This window comes from Serinus canaria, chromosome 5 (assembly GCF_022539315.1).
Source record: "Serinus canaria isolate serCan28SL12 chromosome 5, serCan2020, whole genome shotgun sequence".
In the NCBI taxonomy this organism is placed as follows: Eukaryota; Metazoa; Chordata; class Aves; order Passeriformes; family Fringillidae; genus Serinus; species Serinus canaria.
In genome coordinates, this window is record NC_066319.1 from 13,213,962 (window position 1) to 13,235,323 (window position 21,362).

The 21,362-nt window shown below is 37.3% G+C and overlaps 1 protein-coding gene across 7 annotated transcripts in view; it reads right to left on the reverse strand.

Moving 5' to 3' along the window:
* PLEKHA7 (pleckstrin homology domain containing A7) overlaps positions 1–21,362 on the reverse strand; it is a 144,898-nt gene that overhangs the window by 3,178 nt on the left and 120,358 nt on the right. For 6 of the 7 annotated variants that reach the window (XM_050974959.1, XM_030240013.2, XM_030240015.2 and 3 more), the window contains 13 exons: positions 19,026–19,094; positions 18,784–18,864; positions 17,802–17,951; positions 16,760–16,861; positions 13,230–13,338; positions 12,139–12,377; positions 11,624–11,812; positions 11,222–11,339; positions 10,304–10,383; positions 9,696–9,896; positions 6,442–6,594; positions 3,847–3,980; positions 2,875–3,017 (listed from right to left, as the gene is read on the reverse strand). In XM_050974959.1, the coding sequence (XP_050830916.1) occupies positions 2,875–3,017; positions 3,847–3,980; positions 6,442–6,594; positions 9,696–9,896; positions 10,304–10,383; positions 11,222–11,339; positions 11,624–11,812; positions 12,139–12,377; positions 13,230–13,338; positions 16,760–16,861; positions 17,802–17,951; positions 18,784–18,864; positions 19,026–19,094 (1,768 nt within the window). The remainder of the gene's footprint in view (positions 1–2,874; positions 3,018–3,846; positions 3,981–6,441; positions 6,595–9,695; positions 9,897–10,303; positions 10,384–11,221; positions 11,340–11,623; positions 11,813–12,138; positions 12,378–13,229; positions 13,339–16,759; positions 16,862–17,801; positions 17,952–18,783; positions 18,865–19,025; positions 19,095–21,362) is intronic. The other variant, XM_050974958.1, reaches the window with a different exon arrangement.

Here is a 21,362-nt window from a genome sequence, read left to right on the forward strand (position 1 = left end):
TTTTGAAGCTCTGGACCAGCACCTATATTTGCTAATTCAATTTTCAGACTTCACTGAGGCTGTGCAGGTTTTCAACATTTCCTTTGTTATATGCCAGTGAGCAGAAACCAAAATAATATATAGAAAAATAATGTTTACAAAATTACATATACATAAAACATTTTGCATAATGCAGTACATGATACAGTAAACACATTTTCATATCTCAGCTTGAAAACACAGGATAAAGAATACAATGCTTAAAACTATTCTTGCTTATAAACCTGAATAATGGTATAGTATTGGAAGACAATCCTAAAATTGAATTGAACTTGATCTAAAATTCTGTTTTAATGTTTTGGAGGGCCAAAGCACACAACATAGGAAACAACTTCTTAATACTCTTGTATTTGACTTTAATCTTCCAGGCTCTTGGCATGATTTCCACTCTAAAGGTTGATTTCTTATTAGGAACAGAGGAAATTCTAAAATGCTAAGATTAGATAAATGTACAATTTATCTTAGAAGATTTATATTAGCATAATATCCTAACATAACTGCTCACCCCTGAAAAATGGGCAAAGTTAAGCTTCACAGTCTTTTTCATAAACAAATCTTTGTAAAACGATCCACATAATTAGATGGGGATTTTTAGATGTGGTCTTCTTCATCACCAAGGAGCAAACAATAACCCATACTTCAAAAATCAAACCCCAAAAATAAGAATGTGAAGGGATCTGTAACAAGAGACTAACTGAGAATGTAAAATCAGCTGTGCAAAGTGTACAGTGCTTTCCTTTGTAATCACCTTAGCTCATCAGAAAATAGGCCATAACTAAAAAAACTGAACTCTCTTCTGGTTTGTAGATTTTCTATTAAAACCAAACCACTTTGGTTTGTTGGTTTGTTTGGTTGTTTTTTTTTTTAAGAATATCAGGGAAGGTGTTGACTTTTAAAGGAGTAAGAAATAACCAAAATCAAAGCAAGACATGCTTCAAGAAGACAGTTTTTGAGGTACAAGTGTGGCAACAAAAGCTGTGCACAAATATAAAAGCTTGGAATTCCTTAAAAACCTTAGTCTTTGCCTACTGTGTTAGAACTTCTTTTAGTGTCTGAAAGACAAAAGAGGCAGCTGCTATGCTTCACAAAGAAAATGAAACTAAAACTTATCTCACTACTGACTGCAAATTTTCTGAAGCAGCATTTAAACATTTCAGTGCCAATACACACTTTAATTCCTTTTTTGAGGAAACAAAAGAATTAAGAAGATTTTTGTGGTTACATACATCTAAAAAAAAATTGACAAATCACACTTTTGAGATAATTAAACGTAAAAAAAATTAAAATATATAAATAAAAAACCTAGAGTAATGAAATGTATACTAAATTCACCACACATTTTAAAAACTCAAACCTATTTCAGTACTCTTGAGTTGCTACAAGTTCTGGCACACCCAGAAGAGACTTAATTGGCCCCAAGAAGACCTTTGAGTAGGGCAGGCACTCTGCTCTGACACAGAAGAAAGATTTCAGGTTCTTCTGGGCTGATCCCAGATGTGTGACCTTTTCCAAGCAGAAGCTGGAACTCAAGTGGCAAAATGCTCCACAGGCTCATACCTCATGAAAAAAAATTCCCATTCCATAACCAAAGGGTTGGAGTACCTGTTACAAAGTTCTGGTCACTAGAACTGGGACCAAAGCATCTGTGGAAAAGCCCTGCTGGGACCTGAAGGACCCATGGCCTGAAGGGCTACAAAGTTATTCCTGAACTGCTCCCATGATTTTACAATTCCATTTTTCTGTTTGTTTTGTTTAGCTTTATAACGTCTGGCCTCCTCAGCGAATCATTTTCTCCCTGCCACTCAGTTAAATTACCCACAGAAAGCCTCTGAAGTCTCAAGATTCCTATCTTGGAAATGTATTCCATCCCCTCAAAATGCCATTCCCCTCAGGTTCAGCTGGCACTGCACCCCTGAGCGTGCAGCCACATTCAATCAACGCTGTTCCTGCAGACGCACGTCACGCATCCCGATACTGGAATAATCTGTCTTTAATGGGGAGGTCTTAAGGGCTGCTGTGGCAAGAGCCATAAGTTTAAAGTGACAACTTGGGATGAGAAATGTGCATATTTTTTCTCCATCATAGTTGAAGTTTCCATTATTTCCATTCTCCAATGGTGCCAGTTATAAATGGCCAGTCAGACTCTGGGGGAAATCGCTGCTGCATGGATTACTGTGTGATACAAATCTCTTGACATTTCTTACTTATTTCAACTATAAAGCAATCAAGAGTGAAATTATCACTTTTAGCAACGTATTGCAAAGGATCTATTAATTTCCAGGCATCGAGCAGAATTCCTGCACAGCTGTCTTGCTCTGACCTCTCATCCTGGTGACCAGACATGCCAATCCCCTTTTTACAAGCTCTTTTTCAGCCTGTTGCACACAAATCAAGCTGCAAATGATTCCAGCCTCATCTCCATCACTGGACCAGAGTATTTTTCTCTTTAAAAAAATATTTTAAATCCTCTTTCCTTGATTTTTTTTTGAAGTCACAGATCCATTTACTATCAAAAAATGAACATAGAAATATTTGATTTAATGTAATTATAGAGAATTAAAATGCTGATTTTTTTTTAGCATTATTAGTTAGAGTCAGTTTCCAAGTTCTTAACTTATTGATCATTGTATTTTGCCTCCTTTATCCTGTCCACTGGAGGCCAAATACTCGGTGTAAATCATTAGCCCCTCTCCATTTGTTACCTACACACACTTTTCACTATTTCAAATTTGAATTACTAAAACTTTCTCTCATGCCAGGAGTTCAGCAACAACCCCACACAACTTGAGATGCTGGTAAGGAATAGCTGTTATTTTGTAAATAACTAAGCATTACCTGCTACCTCCTTGCTCCTCTGAGAGGCTTCAGAAGCCAGAGCATATGAAATGGTAATGATGCGCTCCTGCTCCTGCAGCTGTGAATCTAAATCAATCGAGTTGTGTTTGTCCTGGGCAACAGTAGGCTGCAGATTGTGCATACTGGGGGGAAAGTGAAAAACAACATTAACATTTGCAAACATAAAGAATCCACCATGCAGATAAGAAGGAGCTTGGATTCAGAGAGCAGTTTTCAGATCTCATCTGTCAAGCTCCGTATTTTATTGCGGCTCTTTAAAACAGGGTTGATGTTGTATGCAAACGTCTACAGCACACAAGGAAAAATGACACAGCCACCCCACATTCAGCCACAACTTCTGCATAGCCCTTAAGAACATCTGAAAGTCCTTTTCTAGAAATATCCTTAATGTGCTTCAATGAAAGCACTACAAATGTGCTATTTATTTTAAGCTGTTAGTAAAATTCCTTGCTAGTGCTCAGAGGAAAAGGAAAAACCTGGTGGTCCTCAGGCTGTAACCCTTCCAAAGAGAGAGCAGGTACCTGACACATCAAATTCTGGAAATTGAATGTTTCAGCTGACTGTGTTAGCTACAAGTAGCCAGAAGTGTTGTTTCACAAGTCCAGCTCTCTGGCCACAACAAACTTGCTCTCATGCTGACTTTTCTTCTGCTTTTAGCCAGCTTTTAGCCTTTCCTTCCTCCTCACTCTCAGATGAGAGTTGTTTGGTAAGGACTTACTACTGTTTTAGGACTCTCTAAACAAGAAAACGGACATATGCAGAATTCATCAGTATGTCTCCTACCTTGTTTTAAAAAGCAGCTCTGAGTATGCCACACAAATTCTGAGTGCATTTTCTCAAAGCTACAAGTTGCATTCAGGTAACAGAAATGCAGATTGTGGTATGATGTTAGTTCTCAGTGTTTAACATGAGTCCCTGTGTAAGAGCTGGAAAAAAACCCTAAAACCCAACCTTGATTTAGTAAGAATATTCTTGATCTTTTCTGCTTTACGCTGCCTTGCCGCCAGTTCTTCTGTAGAGAGAGGCTCCTCTGGCTCCAGCTCAACGTAACGCTCTGGAATCACAACCTTCTCAGGTTTTGACAACTGCAGAAAGAGAGCAAGCATCGAGTTTTCAATAACAAAGACTTGAAAGAAATTGAGATAAATCCCCCTCAATGGGAGAACAGAGTGAAAGGAATAAAGCACGGATTTGCACAGTCAGTACATGTACCTGATGCTGAACACTGCCTCTGGATATCTAGCTGATGCCCTTTCAACAGGGCTGCCTCTGATTCTCTTTACTTCAGAAGACAGCTTGAACAAATATTTAAAGGGATTACAGAAAAAGTCAAAATCAACAGAAAACCTTTCTTCAGGCTCACAGCCCAAAACAGGACACTGCCTAAAACTTTTACAGTAGGAAGAAGCAACCACTCTGAGATTGACTGGACACCCTGAGATATCAATGTCATGATATTTGTGTCATGCCAGCCAGAACTTCCAACACCTGAAAGGAAATATTACTAAAAGTTTTAACCTAAGGTGTCATTCTTTTGGGACTGGATAATCAGAGCAGCAGAAGGGGAAAAAAGGCAAACAGAAATACACTACAGTGTGTGCTAGTAACAACACACTGCATAAATTAATTCTGTAGACTGAAAATTTTAATATTACTGCATTAAAAAAGCAACAAACAATTTTTTATTAGGATAAATTACTTTGTGGGAACTTTTCATTCCTCCCAATGAAAATACAGTTTACAAACTTTGAAAATCAATTCTTATCATACATAACAGACTGCTCTTGAAAACAAAAATAAGAGGATGTGTGAATAAACAGAAATCAAGTAAAGGAGAACTATTTTTTTCTTATTATTATTGCAATTTTGTTAAAGCACTCATGAGGCAATGAGTCTTCAAAATTTAAAGTTTTCAATGAAAATAATCCTAAATTTTTTCACCACTGACCTTGGTTCATGCCAATTCAATGGATTATGTAAAGTGTCCTGACCTAACCCCAGTGCTTAGGCTGAGTAATTCACAGGAAATCTCATGCCAAGAGGACACACTGGCACACTCAACAATATTAAAATCACAGCCTCAAGTTTTTAGACTTCCCTCTCAGGAAACCCAAAGCCAATGCTTCCAGAAAAATCCTCATTTTTTCCATTACACTTCCATCCATACTTTTGAATCCAACTCCTCTCTGGTGGTCTAGATATAGAGAAATATACACTTTTTTTTTTTAATGTGTATCTCTATCTCCATACTGTATCTAACCTACATTAGCTCATCCTGTCACTATCAGAATAACAAACCCATTAATCATTCCAATCCATTCCACAGATTCCCTCAAACACAGAAGTGCCTGCCAGGTGAAGAGAATGGCCCCATGAAATGGAAAAGGACAACAAGGTCAGGTTGGCTGGAGCTCTGGTTCAGTGGAAGGGGTCCCTGCCCATGGCAGGGGGCTGGAATTAGATGACCCTTAAGGTCCTTTCCAACACAAATGTATGATTTGAAACTGGGTAAACTGAGAAAGAAGCATTACACTCAGAGCTTCAGACCTACTTCAGTTACTCTGAAGCAGGACAGAAGTGCCTGTGAGCAAAAATGTCTCCTATTCAAGGCTTAAAGGAAGTACAAAGTGATTCCCATAGCCCCAAAGGCCTTCTGGAAATTAATAGCAGAGTGCAACAAGGAAAGGCAGAAGAACAGAAGTTATTTTCTGTTTCTGAAGTTGACAGAAGCACTGTATTTTCTGTAAAAATTATACAAAGATTAACTGAAAGATAAATCCATCCATAGAGTTCAACAGATAACAACTCACAGAGTAAACCATTTACAAATATCTCAGTAAAATGACACTCTGCCAGCAGCTTTCAGAAGAGAACAGCTGTTTACCAGTTAACTCCCATTAAGAGTTGTACTGGTGTGCCACCTCCCATGGCATTTAACACAGCACAAGGTACCCCTGCAGCCTTTCCCCTTGCTGTGCTCTCTCCTTCCCACCAGATGGCTCAATCGCATTGCAGACTGACATTTCCTCCCTCATTGCAGCTGAGCAAAGACCTCCCGTGTGCCCAGAACACCGACCATCCCAAAGGTTGACAGAAACACATTTTCTGGTCAAGCCCAAATAAAGCAGGGCTTCCTCTTCTCTATCATCATTTGCCAGTCAACATGGAAAGTAGTGAGGTAGCTCTGAGGAACTAACTTGTCCTTCTTTCCTCCTTCTTGTTTTTAAATACTCATTATGTTTTCTTCTCATCTTTTTTCCCCAATTTACAGAACTTTCCCTAACTTGATCACTCTTCCCTTTGAATCCTGAGATATATATTTAACAGAGCAGAGCCAACTTTTCGATTTCTTCTTTCTACTAAAACACAGTATGAACACAAACCTTACAAAAGTGCCAGGTCATTAATTTTCAGTACTCAAAAGACTCCTTTTAGTTCAAACTTCCAGCAAACTTTCAATAGAAAATATGAGAATTCACTGCCTAAAACTCAGAAAGGTTAATGTTTTGGGACAGAGAATAGGAGGCAAAAGATTGTGAAGGTTACCTCTCTGCTGATATCTAAATCATAGTCTTGAGGCTCCAGGTCTGTCTCTGTCACTGCTACAGGCTGAACTTTTAACCATTCATTTTCATCCTTGTCTTCTCCACGAATTGCCCTCTCAAGTAACTGCAAATCAAATTCTTGCTCTCGTTTCCACTGGTAATAGATACAAAACAATTAACAGCATTCAACCATACTGCCAAACTCACCATACAGCAATGTACATTACTACTGCTGCTGAAAGAATCAGCAGGGCAAACCCCGGAGGTGACAACAGAAAGAAAATAAAACTGCATTTCTTGGTACATAAGGGTGAGAGTATTGATCTCTAGCTGTGCTGTGAGGAATTCAGAGTATGGTTTAATTTTGTGTTAGATTCTAAGATATTTATTAATCCCAATTCTACATTTGCTGATGAACATGGAACCAGCCACACCTTTGGAATCACAGGTGTCACTGCCAGTGAGCCTGCAGGCTGGCAGAGTAGTCCTTGGGATTGTAAAGAGGCAGTGCTGTGTGGTTCTGAATCACTGCACAGGGAGGCTATTTACAGTGCTGGTTGAGAATCACAACTTGAAAGCTTTATGTATCTTTTCTAGAATAATACCTACTGTTTCAAGTTGATAATATTTCGCATATTAGCGTTAACTTGTCTTAAATTTTTTTTTAAACTGACTTTTAAGCTCTTCAGACTTTACTAAAAGCAGAGTCTAGCTACCTGCAAAAGTCTTCCACACAGTCTTTAAAATGTAAATATTTAGCAATATAAATCAGAACTACTTAATATTTATTGATATTTAAATTTTGCATATTTAAACTAAGCTGCATAATGTAGAGTACCCAAAAGCTCTGCACAGTAGTCCCTACACAACTACACACAATAAAGTTACATATAAACTCACACTAAAGGATACTACCAATACTTTTTGTTCAAAAAATTAGGTTCAGTTGTAGCATCATTCCATCCAGCAGATCTGAGCAACTTTACCAAGACATTAAAAGCAGAAGGGACAAAAACAACAACAACAAAATTATCTCCTCAAGGTTTTGAGGGAATCAACAGGATCTCCAGTATTTCTGGTACAAATCTTTGGCTTGTTTTGGATGAAGTATGAACTCCACATGAAGTCCTTAGACTTCATTATGTCACTTGCCTTGATAGATCTAATTGAAACCTATTCATGCACAAGCTCTCAGTATTCACTCAGAAGATAAGTATCTTCCATGTATATTAAAAAGTCAAGTAGGTAAGAGGCAATTATACCTCAAAAATTAATACATTACAGAATTTGACAGAGAAAATAAGATTTTTCTCATACGAGTACTCCAAACTCATCCTTCTACTCATATTCGAACCAGGCCTGATTGAGATAGTATATTTTAAATACACACTATCATTTCCTAGTTGTTGCTATATAATAGGTAAGAAAAACATCAAACCATTCTTATGAAGCAGTTCTTTTATTGGCTTTGATGTTGCAACTTTTACATTAAAAAGGCATTGTATATAACAAATGAATTCATGTACTGTGATCAATACTTCAAATGTCATCCTACACTTGAGAGCTGACCAATTAAAATTTAGAATTACACATACAATGTATGTTTAAAGCAAATGTTACACACTGAGCAGCACTTCAATTATACATTTAACTGCTTGCCATTGTGGCTGCTAAATAATTAAGTAATAATAATTACTTAATGCTGTAAGTAATTGTGCTATCAAACATGCTTTTGCATATCAAAGCCCCATAGGTACAAGAGATGACCTCTACAAAACACCACTAGGGCTGAAAAACTCTATTTTAATTCTTTACAGCAAGAAAAAAGACCAAGATGGCACCCAAATTTATAAATAAAGTGTTTGCCACAAATGTTAATAACGAGTATTATGAAAGCATTTCAATCCAACTTGTGTATGTTATGTGAGTCAGAAAACAAGAGAAGCTCAGATTTATTTCTTCCAATTGAAGTAAGAAAGTAACAGTGGCACTATAGCACTACAATTCCCAAACATTATGCACTGTCTTTAAAAATTTGTGATTGCAAAACAGAAGACAAAACAGATGAATGTCTCCAAGCAGTGCAGTTGTATTTACTAGGAAAGTAAATACAAATAACTGGCTGCAAATTAGTGCTACAGAAGAGTGGGAATGAAAAGCTGATTATAAGGTTTTTTTCAATGCCAGCAATTGACACACATGTACTAAATGCAATTAAGCCTGGTAAAAATTGAGTAGTCCAGTTAGAAATTTTAAAGTAGCTACAAAATTCTGCAAATTAAAAGCAAGCAAACAAAAAAAAAAAAAAAAAAAAAAAAAAAAAAAAGAGGCATTAGGTATGATGAGTGACAAATTTAAAAGCAAGAGATCTTGTGCAATGAATTAGGTAAAACAATGTGATCATTCTAAAGCTCTAGTGGACCAAATAAATAAATAAATTAAAAGACCACAGCATAAGTGCAATTACAGTACAATCCTGGTTTAGCACCAAGTGAGCAACTGGGTAACTTCACCAATCAGAATTGCTTTGGTTAGTATCCAAAATGTATCATTATAAACTTCTCATCTGCACAGCATTTACTCTCAGCAAGCAACAAAAATACTTTTCTTTAGCAGCCTAAATTTGAGCCTTAGTAGAATATTCTACATTTTGAGACTTAAAGAATTTGTATCAATTAGAATACATTAGCTCTCACACAAATTCCTAATCAGCATGATTAGATTTTAAAACTGATTATCCATTTATCATCTTTTTTAAAAAGAACAAACAAACACCACCTTGGTCTGATATTACCACCGACTATCTTGCAGGCTAATTTATGAATTAAAAGGAAAAACAGCCATGGTGAGAAACAACATTCTAAAAGGCCCATTCCATTATGAAGCAGTTTTAAAACTGTACAAGCTTCTGTCACTTTCTAAATACAATTCCAAGGAGAAAAAAAAAAAACATGGCTCTGAAATCACCCCAAAATACTCTGGCATCTCCATTCATCACTAACCTCTGACCAACTTACCTGCTGAACCTGCTACATTTACCACAACTATGAGTAAAAAATATCAAAAAATATCATCTGTTCCTCACTCTCTGAACTCATTTGACACCACAGAACACGAATTTAATTGGACTAGAAGCATCACATGCGCCCAAGTGAAAGTGCTTGCCGGGGGAAAAAAAAAAAAGAAAAAGAAAAGAAAAGAAGAATAAATCCAAAGGTTTTTTAGTTTAGTCCTTTTAAGGCATATCTAACATACTGAGCCTACGTCTGCAGACACGGGCCTGATGAAAGAGCGAGATGAAGCAGGCTGCCTTTCTCCTTGGCTAAGAGTTCTCTTGCGCTCCCGCACTAATGCCTTCTGATGTCTCTTCATTCTTTCTAGCTGCTCCTCTGCACTCATCTTGCCTCTTTGGTGGTCTCCAGAGTATAAACGTTCCAAGGCACTCTTTGGTCTCTCCTGGAGAAGTCACAAGGCACACAAAACGCATGTTGTAATTAATACTTTATAAGAAGTATACAAAAAAAAAAAAAAAAAATGAACTCCTTCTCCTATCTCATTACTAAATTTTATTCTATTAACTTTGCATTTCTTTGTATACACTCTCTCAACTCTGTGTTTCCTATTAGTAGTGCTGATTTTTGGCTCTAAACCTTGTTTTATAAATCTATTTGAAATGCAGTAAGTTGTTTGTCTGTTTGCCAGTTCATTTAAGAAAGAGAAGAATTGGAGACTTTGTTAGATCACAGCTCTTGCTCCTCTCCCAGGCTACTGCAATCCCACTTCCTGCTACACAACATGTACTCTGGGCCTAACTATTTCAAGCAGTTCAGACATTTGCCTTCAGAAGTTTATTTAAAACTTACCTTGGACCTATCCCTTCGAAGTGTTGCAAATGATGAAATGGTAGATGACTGGTGCAATCTGGAAGTTGATCCAGACAAACCTTTATAAGGAAAAAGAGAATGCCTTAAAATCAAATGACAGACAAAATAAGACAAGTATCAGTCCGGTTTTTTTAATTTTATTATACTGTTTCTGTGGCATCCTGGTCAGTATTTGAGCCAACATTTTGCAATTTGGATAATCATAAGAGGCATGAAATTTCCTTTCAGCCAAACACAATGTGCTTCAGGTCACTACTGACTGAAAGTCAGAAAAATCTATAATCATTTAGAAACTTATATAAAAGAAGGAATAGGTTGAACTCTGCTGTACAAGAGTAGATAAACTGCACAAATAATTACATCTATTAAGAAAATAAAACCTTAACATTCACAGAAATGAAGAGGTAAGAAGCAAATGACTAAGAAATCATTTGCTTTTGGCCCATATATCATCTCTATCCTCATCTCCAAAACAGCTGCAGGACAATAGCACAGTGGGGATCGATTTCAAGTCAGATATAATGTCTGGAGCACTATATTCATACACTTTATCAGTTACATTTAATGGCAATGTAGGTGTTTTAAAAATACTTGGACTTTGCAAAAGATAGCCCAGAACTTATGAGGAAAAATAACTCTGAATATAAGAGACATTCTAATAGCCAATTCCATGTTTTGCTATGGGGTTTTTTTTAAGCCTTCTATATAAAGCTGCTTTGCTAAAGGCTGATTGTCTGTAACAGCACCATTAAAATGCACAAAATTTCTAAACTTCCACTGAATAGTTAATTAAAAAACCAGTGATCTGGTGATAAAGATCATCTCTAGCAAACCCTACAAGAGAAAAGCTCCTATAGAGAGTACTGTTAGGGATCAATTCCATAAACTCTGGCTTACCACGGGTAGGTAATGTCTGGTATCCACTGTCAGGGCTTATTAAAGCACTGCAAGGGTGACTGAGGTCACCCCCTATCATTGCCAGCTCTGGTTCACTCACGTATGAACGCAGCTCCACCTACACAGAAAAATACTCATCAGCCCAAGTGAAATCACAGACAGCAAGTTTGAATAATCCTTAAAAAAACTCTCAAGTTTTGTTTCAGGATTGCTACATCTCTCTCTGCCATTATTATCATAAGGCAAAGACCATTATTATGATGATGTCACTGTTTTCTCCCTGCCATTCTATACCATGATTACTTTATTAAAGGTTGATATATTTTACAGACAAGAACAACCTCTTTTATGCAAGGTTCCCCCATCTTTGCAGTGCAGGGGTACAGGAGTGTGAGTGCTCACCCTGTAATCTCCATTGACATACTGGCCGAGCTCTCTGTCTCTCTTTCTCTCGTCCGACTGACGCTTCAGGCCCCGCACCGAGGTGTGTCTGATGACAGTGGCTTCTCTGGGCAGGGGTGGGACAGCTGGTGGCTGATCCTCAGGGCTGTACAGCTGAGGGAGAGGAGGTCTGGGCGGTGCTTCATCTTCCTGGGAACAGGAAAACGCAGGGATTTGGCAAAGAGCATGAAAACAGTCTGGCATAAACTGCAAGATAAAGGTCAGTGCATTACGTGAAGTATTTGTGACTCTCCTCTGTCCACACCAAGGAAGACCCAAGAAATCAACCACGAAGCATTTCCAAGGAAAGCTTTGAATATTAACACATTCCAAACCAGTGTACAATAGGCTCTACATGCATTGTGCTGCAAGAGCTGGGGCTCAGCTCCAACACAAACACCCACTGCTGTGTGCACTTCCCACCCATGACACTCCCACTGCTCCTGACAGAAGGGAAATGGAAGCACTGCACTTACAACCTTTGGCTTGAGCTTGACTGGTGACTGAAGAGGTGGCTCGATTTTTTTCAGCTGCTGTGCTTGGTGCTGTGTTCTGGTCTGGAAATAGGGCTGTGGGTACAGCCTGACCTCCAGGGGGGATTTCACGGGGCTGCGCGGAGGGCTCTGCGCGACGGAAAGTTTGCTCTCCACAGCAGCCAGGGAGGCTGGTAAGGAAGGCACTGAAGACTGAGAAAATGAAGGCACTGTTTTTCTCTCTAGGGGAGAAATAGAAACATTTCTTGATGAGGATCCAACGAGTCTATCAGGCCAAAAATGAAACCACACGGTTCAGTATCATCCCGTAAGATTCCCGGTGGAGAACAGTGGGAACAAAGGAAGGAAAAGCCTCAGAGTTACATGAAATCAGTCCATAAGCTGCACCTGCCCCCATGCCACAGATTCCTTAAGCTGCCTACAGATCTGGACCATCTCAGAGCTATTTTATCTCTGTGTGTGAAAGGTGAGCTTTGCAGTAGGCGTTAACAGCCTCTCGCTGCCCCAACACACCAGGTCCTGCCTTTGAAATGCAATAAAGCCACTGCAGTGCAGACCACACACACTTTCCCTTCCTCCCTTCCAGAGCTGATGCGGCTCTGCCCAACAAACACCTGCCTGAACAGGGAGGGGAAAGGCAACTGCAGCAACAGCAGCTGGGCTGCATCCAAGGGAAAAAAAAAAAACAAACCAAAACTAACAGACCTAGAGGAAAAAACACAGAGAAAAGGATGCAGAACAGATACTTCACTGGTAAGGGCCTGGCACCTGACAGGAACCCCTTCTGCAACTTGAAAAATGTAGCCCATTATTGTAATTGTTGTTCCCTTTTTTTTATGGCTTGTTACATTTTAGAACCATTGGTCTGTGAAAACAAAGAAGAAAAAACTCTTCTGTCACCTCAGGCAAAGAAACACCAAGTTAATGCACTCAATCAACAGAGATTTCTGACACAGCCAGTAGCAGAATTCACTGGATTTCCTGCAGCAGAACAAACTTCCAGATTATTTGCACAGACCCAAAGACTCAGCTGCATTGGTATATTGTTTATTTTTTCATCATGTTCTCCTTACCTGGGTTCTTTATAGACTCTACTATGGTTTTGTAGTTTGCTTTGTTTGCACTCAAGCCAGCTGTAACATCTTCAATTCTCCACAAGTCTTTTTGTATTTGTGTTTTCTCCTGTTGTTTGTGGTAAAAGGAAAAAAAAATCAGTTATACCTCAGTTTTAATTTATGATGGGCCTTTACTTCTTTTGATACCATCAAATACAATTACAGAACCTACATGAAAACTTAGGAGTTCAGAAATTAGTTAAACAATTATTTTAAAATAAAAACTAATAAATACAAAACACCAACAAACATAACTTGTCCATAAAATTTATTAGAGCATTTTCAGACTCTTGGAAGACTTCCTATAGAAGACAGGGGAAAAGACAAGTCTATATTTTTCCACAACATTGTTCAGACTACAAAAACATAACTTAATATTCTACATAAAAAGTGTTTCCAGAACCTTTTCATTTGAACTTTGTTCTTAAATCTTATACCTATCATACTAAAGACTGCTAAAGCAAGCTTAAAAAGCATCTCAATACTTTTAGGGGAAATAGCCAGTATTAAAAAAGCAAAAAAAACCCCCAAACTCAGAGGTGCTGGCCATTTTAACTTCTGCTTATATTTCAGTTGTGAGGCCTGCTGGCCATGATGTTTTACAAGTTAAAACAATATATTGCTGCTGCTCCAGGACTTGCTCTCATCTTGCATCCTATTTGCTTTACCAAGGCTTTTTTCCAGGAGGAAAGAAAGGAAGGGAAGCTTTGTCTACAGACTGAGCTGCATCACAGCCTGGCTCCTGAAGCCACCACTTCAGTCATTCCAATCCTCTAAAATAGCTGCTGTCATTCATTAAAGCCTGGCAACACAGATTTCAAAAATTTGCATCAAGAATGAACTTGGTAAAACCAACACCATTAAAGGAAGCGAAGGCAGTGAAACACTTAAGTTAAGAATTGCTCACAAACTGCTCAAGAACTCCAGAAATTCATCACTTGCCATGAGCTGCAAAATAGCTACTAATTAATCCTATAAGGCTGAGGGTGGAAAAAAAAGCTTCAGTAAAAGCTGTTACACCTCATAGAGCTAAGGAAGGCATATAAATTGCTTTCCACTTTCTGTCTTAAATCAGGAAATATGTTCAGCCAGGTTACAGATCAGCAAACAGGGTGCCAAGAACACAAACATTTAAATGATGGAGAATGTTATTTGCCTGTAGTAAACTCACTCGAGAGATAGGACATGTTCTGAAAGATTGTCAGGACACAAACTATAAATTTGCACATTTCATTTCATTTTTCTGAGATTAATCATACTACAAGGAACCAAATGATGGATTTACAATAATCAAGCCTCAGAACTGGTGAAAAAAAACCACTATGTTGCACTGAACACCCTGCTTCTGAAACCACTCAGAAAATGTTTGATTAGCAATGTAGAAAAGCCAGATCTTTCAATATTATTTCTTCCCATTACTTAAATATTGATGTGAAGAGAATATTTTACATCTAAAATGGACCTGAGCCGAACCATAAGCAGATGAATTAATTTTAAAATTATGAAAGCCAAGATTGCTGCTTACAGAGGGGTATAAATACATTTTATTAGGAAGCAGGAAAAGGTAACTTGGTGAGAAAATTTTATTTCTCTAACTTCTATCAAACAGAAACATAATTTAGACTGACATAAAGCCAGAGGAGAAACACTTCCCACCTAAGAAGTTATCACTGATAAAATATCCCATCTCAGTTAAATTCAGCATGCCCAGACCCTCCCCAACCCTTCAGCAAAAGACAACTGAAGCTACATTCTAAAAAGCAAGATTTACTCTGACCAAGCTGCTTAAACATTTAGGTCTTAACCTCTTAATTAAAGCTACATAGAAACAACATCAGTGGTCTCCTACAGCAACTTGAGCCTGCAAATTTACTGAATTTTTAATAACATTCCATGAAGACTGCATTTTTTAAAAATACAGTGTGTATTAATTTAGTGCTATAGGAAAATGCTAGATAAACAATCTGGAGTCTACATGGCCTTGGGCAGAGATCAAAAAAATTCTAACTATTATGGGTACTTCAAGTGAGAGTTCTTTGAAGGAATATAGTGTTTTAGAATATTCAGTACTTTCTGAAAAAAAATCAGTTCCCCTTAGAATCTCCAAAATAAGTATTCAGAAACATTTTTTTAAAACTTAGCCAAATATATCTGTGCATACTTATACATGTAGATACATAAAAGTATATACACATACAACTGATAACGTGCTTATGGCTGTGTGTGTATTTATAATTAATCACTGATGTGATATGAGATGATAATCAAACTGAATTAACATTTTTTTCCTGTGCAAACCACACTCCCTTCCATGTGCATTGGTGAATCCCATGCCACACATCCAGTATTTTAAGCATGTTTAACACCTAACTGGAAATTTTACCTCAAGGTAGTCTAGAAAGGTGTATTTTATTTAAAGGTGTAATTTGCCTTTGTTAAACTAAGTCATTTCATACAAGGACCATTTTATTCTGATATTCCCCTGGGATTTTTTCTTTAAAATATATTCTACAGCTGAGCCCAATTACGTATTCTGACTCCAGAAACTGAATCACTCCCCACACCCCAAAATGAAAAGTAAATGAAAATGTACTTTAAAGATTGATGCAATCAAAAAGATCTTACAACTCTTGCTTTGATACAAACATTTATTCATTTACAGTGAAAATAAACAGACTTCAAATTATATCTGATCAGATACTTAATGCAAACAAGCTAAAAAATTTAACTAGTGAGCTCTTTTGGTCCAGGACATTTGGAAAAGTAGACTAAGATTTGAGAAAAATGTATACATGTATACATTAACAGTGTTCCTTGTGTTCAGCCCAAAGGAAAAATTATCCAGTATTCCCTGAGAATAAAGTCACCAGCTGTAAGCAGGTATATAGAAATATTCTGGTATTCCACATCCATTTCAGCAAAGAAAAGAACTGAGTTTCAAACAATGCTTCTTTTTAAAATCTGAAACTGAAAAATTGATTTAAAACTGAGATGCCTTTCAATTACTGATGGCTGTTAAACACTTATTCCACTTCACAAAACAATCTGCAGAGATAAACCTCCCATAAATAGAAGAACATGACAAAGAACCACTAATGACAATAACAACCAGTGACTGATGCTCTTAAAAATGGATAAAGAAGCCAACAGTGTCAGATCAAATAAATGGAAGGCTAAGAAGTCCTGCACAGACTTATAAATGGAATGGGTTATCAATGTCAAGATGTCAGAAAATGCAACAAAATAATGACAAATTAGCATAGACAACTTGTGAGAAAGTACTGCACTACTGCATGTGCTGCAAGACAATGCAGAGGTTTTCTCAGTGCACAGCCATGCTGCCACAGTGCCTGAACTCTGCAAACCAAACCTCATGACAGCTGAACACACTGCAGAAATGGCTGAGAAAATGTCTCCTGTGAAATGGTAACTTGAAGTTCAGACTAACCCATCCTCTAAGTGTTTACAGTGTCTGGAAATGGACTCACCTGAGATACCAATGAGCTGCTCATCTGCTCCTGTAAGGCTTTTTTCAGTTGGCTCACATCCTTCTCTAATTTCAGATACTCATTCCAGGCATTTTCCATCTCCTGTTAACAGAAGGAATACTCTAATACAGTGCTACCTTCAAAACCACTTTCTCCAGCCTGCAATTGAGCACCAAAGAGTTCTGAAGTTACTCTTGTTCTATTACAAAAGGAAGCAAAGACTCCATTTCAGTCTACACTGTTGCTTAGACTTGACTGAACACCTGAAAAACCTTCAGAGCTTGCACAATCAAGAACCTATAGTTAAAAACCTCTGGCCAGCTTCCCAAAAAAACCCCAAATTGGCATATAACAGAATCCCTGCACCAGTACAGCCCTTTTTCCAGTGACTTTATGCTATTTATGCCCACAAATACATTTTACATGCTGACTGTGAAAGCCATACATTTTCTACAGACACAAACTGACTAGATACATTTAAATAATTTTGTCATGTTAGTGATCAGACCTTACATTTAAATAATACTGTCATTTTAGTGATCAGACCTTACTACAGGGAAGGTGCTCATGTAATTTTAGAAGCAGTCTTACCAAGAGCTAGTCTCATTCATGAAGAGGTAGTAATAATACAGTGAAAAAAACCATTAAATTACATTTGAATTTTATTAAGTTATAATATGAATGGGAAATTTTTACTGAAATATCAACAGATTTTCCCAACTCCTTTTACCCTGGAAAAACATCCTGGAATCACATTTATATTTTCAAAGGACTTTCTGAAAGACTTGCAATTTAAGCCCACACTTAACACACAAAGACATGGAATAGGTGAGGGGTTTTTGTTGGGTTTGGGGGCATCAGAGGCAGGCACTGAAAAACAAAGTTGGAGAGATTGTTTAATTTTTTTGGTCTGGTTTAGTATCCTGTACCTAAACCAAAACTGTTCAGAACAGGTCTTAAGTCCCCTACCCAATGACCACCACAGTTTTAGTCTAACTGGGATTTTAATCCTGGTTTTCTTGAAGCAACCAAACACACTCACTGTTGAAACTTTGGATATTTCAGCCCGAATACGTATCAGGTCCTCCTGCAAAAGTCTCTGCTGGTAAGAGATTTTTTCTGCATGTTGTGGTTGGTCTTTGTACTGATCCATCTGCCTGTGCAAAACCTCCAAAACAGACTCCAGCTGATCCTAACAAAGAAGACAGCAGTAAGTTTACAACATTTACATGGAAATTTATGCATCTACTTGCAGGAATATGAAAGGTGTTTTCCATGCCCCAAGTCTTCCCTATAAACCAACAGAGGTTAGCACTGGCCTCCTGTTTTGGAGGCTCACATGTAAACAAAAACTGCAAGAGCCTTAATTACCTATTGTATCCAAAATTATCTGATATTTTCTATTAAGTCTTCCATTAAGCAGCCAAAACCATTGAAAACACAAAGCAGTGAGAGGGGAATTTTTCTGTTTACCCTCTGTACAAAAGTGTAATTTACAGTTTCAGAAGAATTCCCTTAAGCAGTATAGAACTATGACAGCCCTACCACAGCCCAGCACGAGCTGTTTGCTTAAGGACAGGCTCTCCTTCCCTGCTGTGGGTGAAACAGTCAGGTGAAGGTTTAAAATATTGTCTCAAACATTAAAGAGGCCCAATTCATTTAGTCAGGAGTAAATACCATGGAATTAATTTTGCACAGTAGCTCTTCCACATGGATCCACCTGGAACAGCACTTTCATTTATTTTAATTATTATTTTTATAATCACCTCAGTTTATTGACAGCTTTAGCTCACAGGAAGTGAAGCAGATGGGTTTAAAACATTCACTTTCAAAAACATGTTTTCTCAGAATGGCTACTCAATCCTAAGTAAAAACCTAATTCTTGTTATTATAGAAGCATATACACAATACAGTGCAATCGTCATCCATTAATTCAATTTATTGTTTATGATTTCCTATTTTATACTTCATGATTAGATAAAAGTTTCTGTTTTGTTTTACTAAGCCCTTTTTAACCTGCTTACTTTATTCTCCTTAAGAGCTCTTATTTTGTCCTCCAAGTCCTGCAGAATTCTGTCCTGCTCACAGAAAACGCTCAGTTTCACCTGGAAATGAAATCATACACATACAGAAGGTTAGATTTTAAAAACCAAGCAGGAAAGTATCCCCTTGCAACACTTCACCCCAAGGAGCATAATAACCATCATGTAACAAAAGAAACAGAGAAATCAGTGCAAGAGGTGCTGAAGTGGTGTTTGATACTTACATCAATATCACTTTCTGCTACCTTGACAGGTTTTGCACTTCTGTCTTTCAACGTGTCACGTCCCGTCACCTAAGAGGAACAGGTTTTCAAAATGTAAGAAATTTGTAGCAAACTAAAACGTGATGATGCTTCAGCAGCAAAAAGAAAGCTTTTGTTAAATATTCACTTTCATTAAGAAAAAAAAATTTTGGATACAAGTTCTTTCAAATCTGGCTTTATTTTATGAGAATTGTTAACAAAAGGGATTACTAGTTATATTAAGCTATTTAGTAACTCTTCCAGCAGCTTGGAATTCTGTACAAAACAGCATAATCCCACCTGTCTCGGATTACAAAAGTCCTTTTCCTGCAAGATCTAGTAGTTTGAACAGTTCTGCTCTAACAGCCTTCTTGAAGCCAAAGGAATGGAATTGTTCATTTAAATGCATGGTTGCAACAATAGCAGCATTCATGAATGACTAAAAATATAACTTTTGGCAAGTGTTTCATTCTACAAAGAACAGAATCTTCCTCAGCACAGGGTGGATTTTACTAAAGGCAGACTGCTATAAAAATGCTATAGAGGAATTATATGTAATTAATCTATTTTGACATGGCTGCCATGTACCAAATCTCTCTATAAATTACTGGTTTTATATTCCATTTCTAGTGAGACTATCTTCTCACATAACACAGTTTTAGAATCAGTACCAAAACAATACTCAATTGTACTTCCAACCTTAAAAATTAAGGCATGCCTGTGTCTGCAGAAATGTTTATTATTTCCACTGCCTACATGGGACCCTCTTTGGGAATAAATGAGGTTAAGAAAAGAGCAATATAATAAAGCTCATAAACAACACATTTTTTTAAAAGCCTTAAAATCTAATGATTTAAATCATTGGAACATTTTACCACAGTGGAACTATCTTACCACAGGACCAGCTGGTGATTAGTAGTATTCATATACAGCATATTCTTATTCATATACAGGCAAAAGTTTAAGAAGAAAAATTCACCTCAATATTGTCTTTAATACTATTGTCTTCAGTAATAAGAGGAGAGCTTTTGATACAAAAGCTGAATTTGTTGACTTTTTTTAGTGAGGTAAGAGGTGTATAAAGAGGCAGTTTGGTTTTTTACCAAATAGCCATCTCCAGACTTGAAGCTACATATTTTACTTATTAACCTAAAAGTCACCTACAGGATCATGTTAGCTTTTTAAAAGTAATTAAATTTTACCCTAAGTGAGGTAAATATCATCTTCTCTCCTCCAGTGGCAGACTCCATTTAAAGACTTCTCATGTACTTTTGAGTGGTGAAATAATACTTTTGCACCACCAAAATCAATAGTATTTATTGCTGCTAGAAGCTTTCAATTTTTTGATCTTTTTTCAACAATTACATGTTAGATAGAAGAAAAAACTGTCTTTCAAAATTATTTAAATGCTAAATCCTATAGATAATTGTAACAATTAATTAAATACAGACATAAAATATCAGCATATCAAAAGTAATAATTCTGCATATTTAATTACCTGCAAGCTAAGACAATGCAAAAGCCTTTTTCAAAGCAACAGAATCAACATAAGAACACGTCTACAGAATTTGGGGATACTTTAAATTACGTAATCAGAACTGTAAGGAATTTGTTAACCATCAAGCAGTGAACATGACAACATAATGAGGATTAAGCATGCTTTCACATTTTCCAAATTCCACACAGGAGTCACTACTCGACACAGTCATTTCCAAAACATGAGAAAATGAAACCAAACACTGAGGTCAGCCATAATTTTGCATACAGACTCCAAAAGAGGGGGGGCAAAAAGGGAAGTAAAAATAAATCCCACAGAAAGAAAGCACTACTGTGCCCCAAAAAACACCTGTAAAAAGCCAGAACACTGACTGCTACTTGAAAAAGCGATGGGATGAGAACACTTCAATGCAAGCAGTCTTACATGTATACTGGATAGCAACCCTTGTGCTGAGTTCTTTAGCACTTTGTATATCATGTTGATCAGAGGTCCATTATTTTCTATCTGTTTCAAACAAAAGTTGAGTCACAGCTTGTTACAGACGTCAAGATTTAAACCCCCAAACCTCAGAACTCCACGAGCAGCAGCGATCACACACTCCCAGGTCACACCTGAGCACTCTGCAGTTCATTGCTCAACCACAATTCCACACTGAAAAGTTCTATTTCAAAATCTCTAAGAAATATGGATTTAGTGGAAAAAAAGTTTCACTCCAGTTCCAAAACGTTCAGTCCTAATTGAAATTGATTAATCAGGGTGGGTCTAATTCAAAGCCCAGTGTAGTAAAAGGGATACTTGAACTAATTGGCTTTCTATCCAAG